At 34.5% G+C, this 12,856-nt stretch overlaps 1 protein-coding gene across 1 annotated transcript in view; it reads right to left on the minus strand.

Moving 5' to 3' along the window:
• Positions 1 to 249: 249 nt before the first annotated feature.
• Positions 250 to 12,856, minus strand: part of RADX (RPA1 related single stranded DNA binding protein, X-linked) — a 58,313-nt gene continuing 45,706 nt past the window's right edge. The window contains exons 13-14 of the mRNA XM_003935888.3: positions 8,667 to 8,834; positions 250 to 1,591 (exon numbers count right to left, since the gene is read on the minus strand). Coding sequence (XP_003935937.1) covers positions 1,461 to 1,591; positions 8,667 to 8,834 — 299 coding nt within the window. The 3' untranslated portion in view covers positions 250 to 1,460. The remainder of the gene's footprint in view (positions 1,592 to 8,666; positions 8,835 to 12,856) is intronic.

A 12,856-nucleotide genomic window follows, 5' to 3' on the forward strand; every position in this document is an offset into this window, starting at 1 on the left:
TTAGGGGCAACTTTTAGATCTCAAGCTATTAGAAGTCAGATACAATAACCTTAGAATAACATCAGAGGTACTTGTGTTATTTTAAGGATATTGCTTGATTTTCACTGAAAATGTGCATATGATTTTTCGAAAAGCTAATATATTTCAGATTTGTTTTGACAACAGTCTTTAAATCCATATGGAAGAAGCATCTTGGCTCATTTAGTAAGTATATATTTAGGCCAAAAATATGAAGGAAACACACCAAATGCATTCAAAATGAGACAGGAGACCAAAAAGTTGTTGCATTTTAACTTCTTTAATAATTCACTTAACATTGTAACATGAGAAGAATCCACTATTTTATTTAACATTTACACACAATTATAAAGAGAAAAACACTGAGCACATTTATGAATAAACTTCAGTATATCTTTAGGTTTATACACTGCCCAACACATTTAAAGCGTATAGCAAATGAACTCACAGAACTATAGGGCTACAAGGAAATTCCACAAGTTTATAGCTTAACTGGAATCAGATTTATCTTGATACAGAATAATCTAGAAACTCATATGATGGTCATTTTGTCTCATCTAACAAACCACACAAATGTCAACCACAGGGCCTTGCAAATGCAGAGGGCCATTTACCTTTAAGATGAGGTATAATAGACAACCAGAATAAAATCAATTCCCATATTTACTATCTTCCATTTTCAATATGAGCATTTGAAATGTTAATATGAGATAAAATTTCACTATTCAAACTCACATTACAAATACTGAAACTACAAATGAATACAAGAAGAATACAGGCATACTGCAGCCTTTGGTTTTAACATCAACACGCTGGTTAAAATACTGAGAAATTCGAACCACACAAAGTCACAAAATGAAGTGGAAAATCCTTAAGACAATTTAATTTAGCACGCTCATTTTGCAGCTGAGCAAACCAAAGACCAGGGCAAATAATCCCTAATAATATGTACTTTTGAAAATGATACAAACTACCTTAGTTGTGAGAAGTGCAGGTTGACCACTTTAGAATAGTCTTCAAACTAGCAATTCAAAATTTCCCATTATATGTGAATAAAATTGGAAGGATGTTAAATCTCCATGAAAAGTTACTCTTGTAAGTTAGGATGGCTTGTACTGAGGCTTTAGAATGAAAGTACACTTCACAAATGGAATTTGTGTTAAGGGCATAAATTATTACAAGTCAAGATCATAGTCATATTAGTAAGATAAGTAAGGTAAATTTCCTTGTACACAAACTTATTTCGATGACCTTTCTCAATAATGAATTGAAAATGAAGTGTCTTAGCACCCCAAATACAAGATGAACATGACACTGCTTAATAACTTTATAGCTCATGTAATATTCTTGCTGAAAACACTTACCGAAACTACCAGCAAAATGACAGAATATGTTTAAAGCAGTGCCCTCTTGTAATCTGTAATCATTTCATTTGCTAACTTTTAAGAAGTATTCTCTGGACTATAAATTTTGTGCAGATAGACTTCCACATTATTATTACCCAAATTACAGATGTCCAAGATACCGACGATATGCACTCTATCCAGTTCAGTTACTGCTTTTATAATATCACCTAAAAGTAAAAAGCAGATGGTAAGTACTGTAAAATAGTTAAATATTTACTCGGCTTTAGTATCACATAAGCTGATAAATTTTTCTTACAATATTAACACTGGGCCTCATCCTCTCCCTCTTTCCTCCAATTTATTATATGCATTTACATGGCAAAATTACATGGCAACTTCTGCATATAAAGGTGAACGCATCAAACAGATACACTAACAATGTCAAGGCATGAACTAGTATTTGAAAGCCATATTTAGTTTTGGGTTTTTATTTTGTTCTTGGTGGAGCAAAATAAATCTACATATCTTCAAGGTCATTTAGAAGATTCCAAATAAATAGCTTATTGGCACACTTCAAAGAAGTGCGAAGATAAAATTCTATTTTGAAATTCAATTATCAATGTTTTATCCCAAGGATGAAAGGACAGAATAACATACATAAATCTATCAATGTGGTACTTCATATCAACAGAATGAAGGACAAAAACCATATGAACATTTCAATTGATGCTATGCTGAAAAAAGCCTTTGATGAATTCAACATCCTTTCATGATAAAAACCCTTAAAGAACTGGGGATAGAACAAACACACCCCAATGTAATAAAAGTCATATATAACAGACCCATAGCAAGTATCATATTAAATGGGGAAAAAGCAAAAGCCTTTCCTCTAAGATCTGGAACAAGACAAGGATGCCCACTTTCACTAATGTTACTCAACATAGTACTGGAAATTCTACCTAGAGCAATTGGACAGAAAGAAATAAAGGGTGCCCAAACTGGAAAGGCAGAAGTCAAATTATCCTTGTTTATAGATGATATGATCTTATATTTGGAAAAATCTAAACACTCCACCAGAAAACTATTAGATGGATAAACAAATTAAGTGAAGTAGCAGGATACAAAATTAACATACACAAATCAGTAGCGTTTCTATATGCCAAAAGTGAACAATCTGAAAAAATAAATTAAAAAGTAACCCTATTTACAATAAACACAGATAAAATTAAATACCTAGAAATTAACCAAAGAAGTAAAAGTTCTCTATAATAAAAACTATAGAATACCATGAAAGAAATTGGAGAGGACAGCCCCACAAAATGAATATACATTCCATGTTCATGGATTGAAAGAATTAATGTTGTTAAAATGTGTATACTATAAGCAATCTGGAGATTCAATGTAATCCTATCAAAATACCAATGACATTCTTCAGGGAAATAGAAAACCAAATCCTAAAATTTATATGGACCACAAAAGACCCAGAATAGCCAAAGCTATCCTAACCAAAAAGAACATAACTGGAGGAATCATTTTACCTGACTTTAAATTATGCTAGAGTTATAGTAACCAAAACAACATGGTATTAGCATCGAAACAGACACAAAGACCAATGGAACAGAATAGAGAACCCAGAAACAAATTCACACACCTATAGTGGATTTATTTTCAGCAAAGGTGCCAAGAACATACACTGGGGTAAAGAGGGTCTCTTCAATAAATGGTACTGGGAAAACTGGATATCCATATGCAGAAGAATTAAACAAGACCCCTATCTCTTGCCATATACAAAAATGAACTCAAAATTGATTAAAGACTTAAATCTAAAACATTGGACTATGAAACTACTACAAGAAAATGTTGCGGAAAATCTCCATGACATTGGTCTGGGCAAAGATTTCTTGTGTAATACCCCACAAGCACAGAAAACCAAAGCAAAAATGGACAAATGGGATTACATCAAGTTAAAAAGCTTCTGCACAGTGAAGGAAACAATCAAGTTAAAAAGCTTCATAATATTCCATGGTGTATATGTACCACATGGAATATTATGAAGCTTTTTAACTTGATTGTTTCCTTCACTGTGCAGAAGCTTTTTAACTTGATGTAATCCCATTTGTCCATTTTTGCTTTGGTTTTCTGTGCTTGTGGGGTATTACACAAGAAATCTTTGCCCAGACCAATGTCATGGAGATTTTCCGCCACGTCCTTTATAGGGACATGGATGAACCTGGAAACCATCATTCTCAGCAAACTGACACAAGAGCAGAAAATCAAACACCGTATATTCTCGCTCATAGGCGGGTGTTGAACAATGAGAACACATGGACACAGGGAGGGGAGCACTACACACTGGGGTCTGTTGGGGGGAAATGGGGGAGGGGCGGGGGGTGGGGAGGTAGGAAGAGATAGCATGGGGAGAAATGACAGATACAGGTGAGGGGACGGAAGGCAGCAAAGCACACTGCCATGTGTGTACCTATGCAACAATCTTGCATGTTCATCACATGTACCCCAAAACCTAAAATGCAATAAAAAAAAAAAAAAAAAAAAAAAAAGCTTCTGCACAGTGAAGGAAACAATCAACAAAGTGAAGAGACAACCTATAGAATGGAGTAAATATTTCAAAACTGCCCATCTGACAAGGAATTAATAACCAGAATATATAAGGAGCTCAAAGAACTGTATGTGAATAAATCTAATCATCCAATTAAAAAACTGGCAAAAGATTTAAATAGACATTTCTCAAAAGAAGACATACAAATGGTAAACAGGCATATGAAGATGTGCTTAACATCACTGAACATCAGAGAAATGCAAATGAAATCTTCAATGAGATATCATCTCACCCCAGTTAAAGTGGCTTAAATCCAAAAGAGAGGCAATAAAAAATGTTGGCAAGTATGGGGCTAAAGGAAACTCTCGTGTTGGTGGGAACGTAAATTAGTATGACCACTATGGAGAACAATTTGGAGGTTCCTCAAAAAACTAAAAATAGAACTATGATAGGATCCAGCAATGCCCCTGCTAGGTATATACCTAAAAGAAAGAAAATCCATAAATCAAAGAGATATCTGCCTTCCCATGATTGCTGCAGCACTGTTCACAATAGCCAAAATTTGGAAGTAACCTGTGTCCATCAATAGATGAATAGATAAAGAAAATATGGTACATATCCTCAGTGGAGTACTATTCAGTCATAAAAGATGAGATCCAGTCATTTGCAGCACGATTAACTGGAGATCATTATGCTAAGTGAAATAAGGCAGGTATAGAAAGACAAACAACACATATTTTCACTTGTGAGACCTAATAATCAAAATAAGTCAACTCACTGACATAAAGAGTAGAAAGGTGGTTACTAGAGGTTGTGAAGGGTAGTAGGGGTGGGGTGGGGAGGACATGGGGATGGTTAACAGACACACACACAAAAAACAGTTACAAATAATGGATAAGCCCTACTATTTGATAGCACAACAGGGTGACTAAAGTCAATAAGAATTTAATTGTACATTTAAAAATAATGAAAAGACTACAACTGGGTGGTTTGTAATACAAAAGACAAATGCTTGATTGCATGGATACTCCTTTTACCCTGATGTAATTGTTATGTATTGCATGTCTGTATCAAAACATCTCATGTATCCCATAAATACACATACTTACTATTTAATCAAAAAATTAAAAATTAAATAAATCAATTTATCAAAAAGATACCTACCCTCATATGTTTACTGAAGCACTATTCACAATATCAAAAATATGGAATCTACCTACATGTCCATCAACAGATAAATGCATAGAGAAAATGTGGTATATATGCCCTATGGAATACTATTTAGCCATAAAATGAATGAAATTATGTCTTTTCCAGCAACATGGGTGGAACTGGAGGCCATTATCTTAAATGAATCAAGCCAGACACAGAAAATCAAATATCTCATGTTCTCACTCATAAGTGGGTGCTAAAAGAATGTGTCAACATGGATGTAGAAAGTGGAATGATAAACAATGGAGACTCTGAAAGGTGACAGGTGGGAAGGGAGTGGATGATGAGAAATTACTTTATGGGTACAATGTATGTTATTCAGGTAATGGATATCTTAAAGTTCCGCCTTGACCACTACGCAATCTATGCATGTCAAGAAAATTGCACTTGTACCCCATAAATTTATAGAAATAAAAATTAAAAGAAAAGGCAAATGTATGCACCAAAAATTAAAATGTGGTATACACATACAATGGAATATTACTCAGCCAGAGCCATAAAAAGGAATTAAAAATAGGCAAATTCCTAGAGACAGAAAGTGGAATAGCTGTTACCCAAGACTGGAAAGAGGGGAGAATGGGGAGTTAATGTTTAAAGGGTGCAGAGTTTCTCTTTGAGATGATAAAAATGTTTTGGAAATGAATAGTGATGATGATTGCACAACATTGTAAATGTACTTAGTGTCATTGAATAGTACATATAAAAATGATTAAAATAGTAAATTTTGATATATATGTTTTATCACAATAAACATATATCAGTATGTATGTGTGAAGCTCTAAAAGTACTGGAAAAAGACAGTGAATTTAAAAAATATATTCTTGACCAGAGTGATGTCTGAAGATGACATAAAACCAGCAGCCACAAGATAAAAAAATCTAATGTACATATGAGTAAAATTACTTAAACAACCCAAACAACTATCCCATTGAAACAATGTCAAACTGGGTAAAAGTCTTTGTAACACATAATAAAAGGTTAATTTCTTTAATATGCAGAGAGAACTTACCAATTATTAAGAAAGAATAGAGACAAATGAAAGGTAAGACTAGCATAGAAAGCTTATAGAAAGAAAAATATATAAATGGAAAATAAACGTATTAAGATTTTAAAGCTCAGAAATAATTGATAAATGCAAATCAAATTAATAATATGTTATTTTTGCCTATCTATCTGTCATAGATTAGCAAGACCAACAATATCTAGTTTTTACAAGGGTGTGAGTAAAATGGCACTCTTGCTTTTGGTTCAAGTGAAAATTAGTATAACCATTTTGGAGAACCATTTCACAGTATCTACCAAAGTTACGTATCTCTTATATAAGTATGCCCTGTGAAATACTATTTAGCCATAAAAAGAATGAAATTATATCTTTTCCAGCAACATGGGTGGAACTGAAGGTCATTATCTTAAGCGAAGTGTAAAGATTTTATTGACACACATACATATTCATGCAGTACTGTTTGTTAATAGCAAAAACATTTGGAAACAATCTAAATGTCTACCAGTAGGAGACTTGTTAAATAAATTTTGGCACATCCACACAGTGGAATACTTTGTAGTTATTAAAAAGAACGAGGTAGCTTTCTATATACTAAAATGAAATATGTCAAAGATATACTGTCAAAGGGAAAAAACTGGATATAGAATTCATATGTTTACTAATTCTATTTTTACGTAATTATTTGAGAGAGAGATCAATAGAATACATACTTTCATTTGTAAAAATCATTTCTTGAAGGGTTCAAATAATACTGGTTATCTCCTGAGAATAGGTGGGTGGGTGGGTGGGTGGAAAGGGCTGGATTGGGAAGGCAAGGAGGGGAGCTTTCATTTTTACCTGGTACCTTTCTGTATTATTTGAATTTTTAAATTATTAATATGTATGGCTTTTGTGATAAAAAACTACTTTACAAAGAATTTTTCAAAGATGACACTAGCATTCTGCCATGAGCCAATGCATTACATCATTTTGTAACTATTTTTATCTTTCAGTTTAGAATCATGAAAGGAAAGAAAAAGTTTGGAATCAGATCACGTTTCAAAATCTAACTTTGTTACTCATGCTAGTGAATCTGATTTTCAGTATAGTTATCTATAAATAGGGGATAGTACGGCTTACCTTGTGAGGTTCTTGTTAGGATTAGTTATAACTTACATAATGCCTAGGCACAGTGCTTGGTACAAAATTAAATGGATGCTATTATTATTATTATATTATATATATTATTATTATTAATGCTATGTCACAAAAATCATGGTATTTCTCTCAAAATGAACCACTTTGTTTGTGATTACCAAATAACTGTTCTTCTCTGGTGATTTTTGTCCTTCACATATCAAATAGTACCTGCGTTGGCAGAAGGGTACCAGTTATTTTTCATACAACCATGTTAGTGACTACCGAAAGAATACTGGCACTAGCACCAAGCAATTAGCTGAGAATGCTGAACTGGTATTTTATATCAATAGTATTATAGACATATAGCAGAAGACATGTGACATAAGTGGATATTATATGAAACATGAGCATACATGAGTGCACATATATTCAAGCTGCATGTTAGGGCACTAATTAAGAAATGTGAAATTACTGAAAGTCTAAGGAACTCCAATTTAGAAAGTAATACTGCAGGTCAACTAACACATCATCTCTAAAATGGACTGTGGGAAAAATAAAAAAATCATCTTTTATAAAATTAGGTACTCTAGTTCAATTTGCGGCAACTATTACTGCCAAAAATTACTTTATCATCAGACACAGCTCATAAGACTTATCCAAAAACAGCATACACTCAAGAGTTTCATCAGCTTAGAAAGCCCTGCCACAAAATTCCAAGATAACAAGGCCTTTCTTAAAAGCTATTTTAAATGTAATATCCTGATAAGCTCAATGAAAACTGCTAGAAACTTTACCACATGCTTAGGAATTAGAAATAACAACAAAAAAAAAGTGAATGGGGTAATTATAATTGGACAGATAATTTTATAGGTACATAGAAACAATTCAGATTTCAGTATATTATGCAGCAACCTAAACAATTAGCTGGTTGAAGAATTTCACTATTGGGAATACATATGCTCCTAGCAGTTCTCAAGGAATTTATTGCATAGCACTGGAATAATTAAACATTTATAAGAGAAAACAATTTTACTCTACTGTACTATGGAGATATTATAATTTCAGGCAATTACAAGGCAAAATGACAAATTGTGTTGCCTGAGAAAAAGGAAAGAGTAGAATTTGTACTGCTCCATGTGCATACCACTTATGTCTGATGAAATAATTATACTTGGAATTATAAGATAATATTCTTAATGCCGGTCTAGAGTAGAAACAGCTATTCAATTTATTTAAAATACATATTCTCATTTGTAAGTCTTGGGGAACATTTACCAAATAACCCTTTAATTAAAACTACATTAAATGTTAAGGCTAGAACTGTTTACATAATAAAATCTTAAGGTTAGGGCTGTTTATAATTATTATTATTTTTTTTTTCTGAGCGAAAAGAACACTGAGATTGTCTTACCTGCAACTGCTCTCGGACCTGGCAATCGGTCATTGGCATTTGCATCCTGTGGATATGCACAGCTGTAATTCATGGAGGTCAACAGTGTGTCTATTTGAGATGTTCGAATATCGTCTGGACAATACATGGGTAGGAATGCAACATCGATTGCTATCTCATGGTTCAGACCTATTAAAGAAAATTCGTACATTATTAAAAGTTCAGTGGGTCAGCATGTGGTACTGATACCAAGTTTGCTGGTTTGATCCCAACATGTTCCAAATAGCTTCAGATATGAAAGAAACTGTGTTTGAAAACTGTAGACTAAACTCTTAGCATTACAATTTATGAATACATGGCATTGGTTGAAAGAGTAGACACTTTAGTGCAACCTTTCACCACTGCTGGAAATAACAGTTCAAAAGTTTTCCTCTACTGATGGAAGACTGGAATCTTACTATACAGGGGATAGCATGGTCATATAAATGAAGACATGTAGAGTGTTTCCTTGGTCATTTAGGACTGGTGCTATTCTGGGGCAGGGGAATTTGGAGATGGCTGTTGGTTCCATTATTGTCATTTGGACTCAAGGATATCTGACTAAAGCAAGGTCAGGGATGACATAGTAACTAGGTCCCATCTGTCCTCAAATATAAAAGACAAGGTTCACACACTCACCATTAGGGCCACAAAAGGTGGTGGTAGAAAAAAGGCTAAGGGGGAACAACTAAGGACTAAGGGGGAATCCTGACCTTTGACTGTCATCTTTTTATGTGGGGCAATGTCAGTTAGGATAGATAAAAAGATTTCCTAGAAGAAAAGTGTTCTAGCTATGTACTAAAGGATGAGTATCATTTAAATAAACAGAGAGGACAGCATTTCACGCATGGCAGGGAATAGCATAGGCCAAAGGTGTAGACCAGACTAAATAGACCATCTTGACTGGAGTAAGGGTAAACAAACACACACAGCACAGCTTTAAAACTGTGAATTCCATCCAGTTACCCAAACCAGAAACCTGAGAGTTACCTTTAACTCCTCCTTTTCAGTCTTTTCCAGATATTTAGTCATCGAGAGTCTATGACCTTAATATTTCTCTGATTCATCTCTTATAGTGATTCTTAAGTACTGAGTACAGGCCAATGATTGAAATGCAAATCCTTCTCATTAAGCTGCAAACCAATTCAGAAATGCAACTTCTTTGCTTTTTACCGGGAAATGACATTGAATCTCATATATTTAACTTAGCATATAGATAAGGGCCATTTAGAGCTTTCTAAGGATTACTAAAATTTGGTAGCCATAAACTGGAATAATCATATTATTTAGAATTATCCAAGAATTCTAATTCAGTATTATAAGAAGCATAGCCACCCCACAACTAGCAATGCTGCAAGACTCATGTAAACGTATACATGCTGTTATCTTATATCCTTGATTCTAAGACTAAATTTAACTCAGATATATATCATTGATATTATTTATTTATTTATTTATTCCAGACAAACTCTTGCTCTGTTGCCCCAGCTGGAGTGCAGCCGTGTGATCTCAGCTCACTGCAACCTCCACCTCCTGGGTTCAAGCGATTTCCTGCCTCAGCTTCCCAAGTAGCTGGGACTACAGGCGCATGCAACCACATCCAACTAATTTTTTTTTTTAATTTTTAGTAGAGATGGGGTTTCACCATATTAGCCAGGATGGTCTCAATCTCCTGATCTTGTGATCTGCCCACCTCTGCTTCCCACAGTGCTGGGATTACAGGCATGAGCTACCGCATCCAGCCTATTTTTTTAAAAAAATAAAAAGAAAACACTGCATTAAATGTACCATTGGCCATTCCAACTTGCAAACAAAAAAGGACAGATGAAACTGGGAAACTATCAGAATTTGGAAATCATGATATTTTCACGAAGGTTGACATATTAGTGTGTCATTGATATTATTTTTAGTTGCTTTCTAAATTATAAAATATTGGGAGTTGAGCTTTAGCATTATCAGTGAATTTTTTACTGAGCTGTTTGATTAAAACTAGAGTTCTGGTTGGGCACAGTGACTATTGCCTATAATTCCAGCACTTTGGGAGGCTGAGGTGGGCAGATTGCTTGAGTTCAGGAGTTTGAGACCAGCCTGGGCAACATGGTGAAACCTTGTCTCTACCAAAAATTACAAAAAACCAAAAACCAAAAAACAAACAAACAAGGAAAAAACGGGATGTGGTGTGGTGTGCGCCTGTGGTCCCAGCTACTTTGGAGACTGAGGTGGGAGAACTGCTTCTGCCCGGGAGGCAGAGGTTGCAGTAAGCTGAGATTGTACCACTGCACTCCAGCCTGGACAACAGAGTGATACCCTGTCTCAAAAACAAACAAACAAACAAACAATTTAAAAAAAAACACTACAGTTCAAAGTACAAATGTATAAATCAATAGGCCTCAGGGCTTTTGTTTGCTGCTTCTGTGCCTAGAATGGTTTTTCCCCAGCTAACTACATGTCCACCAGGTTTCCGAAATGTTCCTTTCTCCGGGAGACTCTGCTATTTAAAATTTAACCCTTTCCTACTACAACACTCCCAGCTTCTGTTTTTCTTAGCACTTGTCACCATCTCACTCTACTACAAGCTCTCATAGAGCAGGGTTTTCATATGTTGTGTTCACTAATGTAACTTTAGCACTTAGAACAGTGCTAGGCACACAGTAGATGCCCAGTAAATATTTCTTAAATTGAGTAAATCAATATACATTTGTGCATTTTATCTATATTTTTTCAATACTAGAGTTTAAGACATTTGTGGAAGAGTATTCAAATATAAATTCATCCATATTCCCGTTACCAATAAATGAACACAAATATCCTGTACACACTCCAATAAAAATGACTATGATGTAAGGAGAGTTGTTAAAATAATCTTTTCTAGATTTTGTTTGTCAAAATATTTTTTGAAAAAATTGTCAGATGCTTTTTTCTTTTCCTTTACTGTAAAATGCGTTTAAAAGATATTTTCAAATTTTCATAGCATTAATTATGACATCAAAGTAATTTAATATGCTATAGTTACACTGAAATAATAAGGCTTTACTCACCTTTATATTTTATTTTATTAAAACAGCCAAGCAGGCCAATACCAATACCAATTTCTTCCCTTCTTGTTATTAGCCTATGGGCTCAGGATCAATTATTTGTACCTCTAGGGTATGCTACTTTCCTTGCTGAAAGCCTATTTGAAAGATTAGTTGAGTAGCACTGGGTTCCCTCGATGTTGGTTCCCTCACCAATTAATGCTATTATTGGGGTTTGTATCTTTTGACTTCTAAAAGACAAATAGGCAGCCTTCAGAGACTTGGAAAGGCTGGCTGGAATATGTTCCTAATTAAATAAGTCAAATGAAAATTGAGGAGATGACTTTTAATCTTTGATTGACCCATCAGATTTCATGGGTAACCAAATTAGTGTTAGTAGAGCCAATGATACACTATAACATTTGTAAGCGCAATTAAAACTTTCGAAACGTGTGTTCTTATATTTAAGGTGAGAAATAATTCTTAAAATTGGGAAAGACTGACCAACAGATTTTACATTTTGTACTTGGGCTAAGGGCACTGAAAATCTAGCATTACTTCATCTCAATATATTCTATTTAAAGTGTGTGATCTTACATGGTAGGCAATGGACTGAGGTTTTAATGGTTACTATCTATTGATTTGAGGAAAGTGAGATGGCACAGCAAGAATTTAAAGACAAGAACTAGTGCTTCTAGGATAGGCTTCTGACATTGCCATGGTACCAGTCCCCCGACCCCGTGCTATCCCTCCCCTAGCCTCCCACCTCCCGGGCCCCGGTGTGTGATGCTCCCCTCCCTGTGTCCATGTGTTCTTATTGTTCAACACCCACTTATGATTGAGAACATGCGGTGTTTGGTTTTCTGTTCTTGTGTCAGTTTACTGAGAATGACGGTTTCCAGTTTTGCCCATAATCTAGCAATCCCATTACTGGGCATATATCCAAAGGATTATACATCATTCTATTATAAAAACACATGCACATGTATGTTTATTGTGGCATTGTTCACACTTCTAAATAGTTAAAAAAAACAAAAGAATATTTTATGATACATAAAAACATGAAATTCAAATTTTAGTGTATATAAAGCATTTTTCAAGTAGCCATGAACATTCATTTACATATTGTCAATGGCTGGTTTCACACTAAGCAGCAGA

Source organism: Saimiri boliviensis, chromosome X (genome assembly GCF_048565385.1).
Source record: "Saimiri boliviensis isolate mSaiBol1 chromosome X, mSaiBol1.pri, whole genome shotgun sequence".
NCBI classification, from domain to species: domain Eukaryota; kingdom Metazoa; phylum Chordata; class Mammalia; order Primates; family Cebidae; genus Saimiri; species Saimiri boliviensis.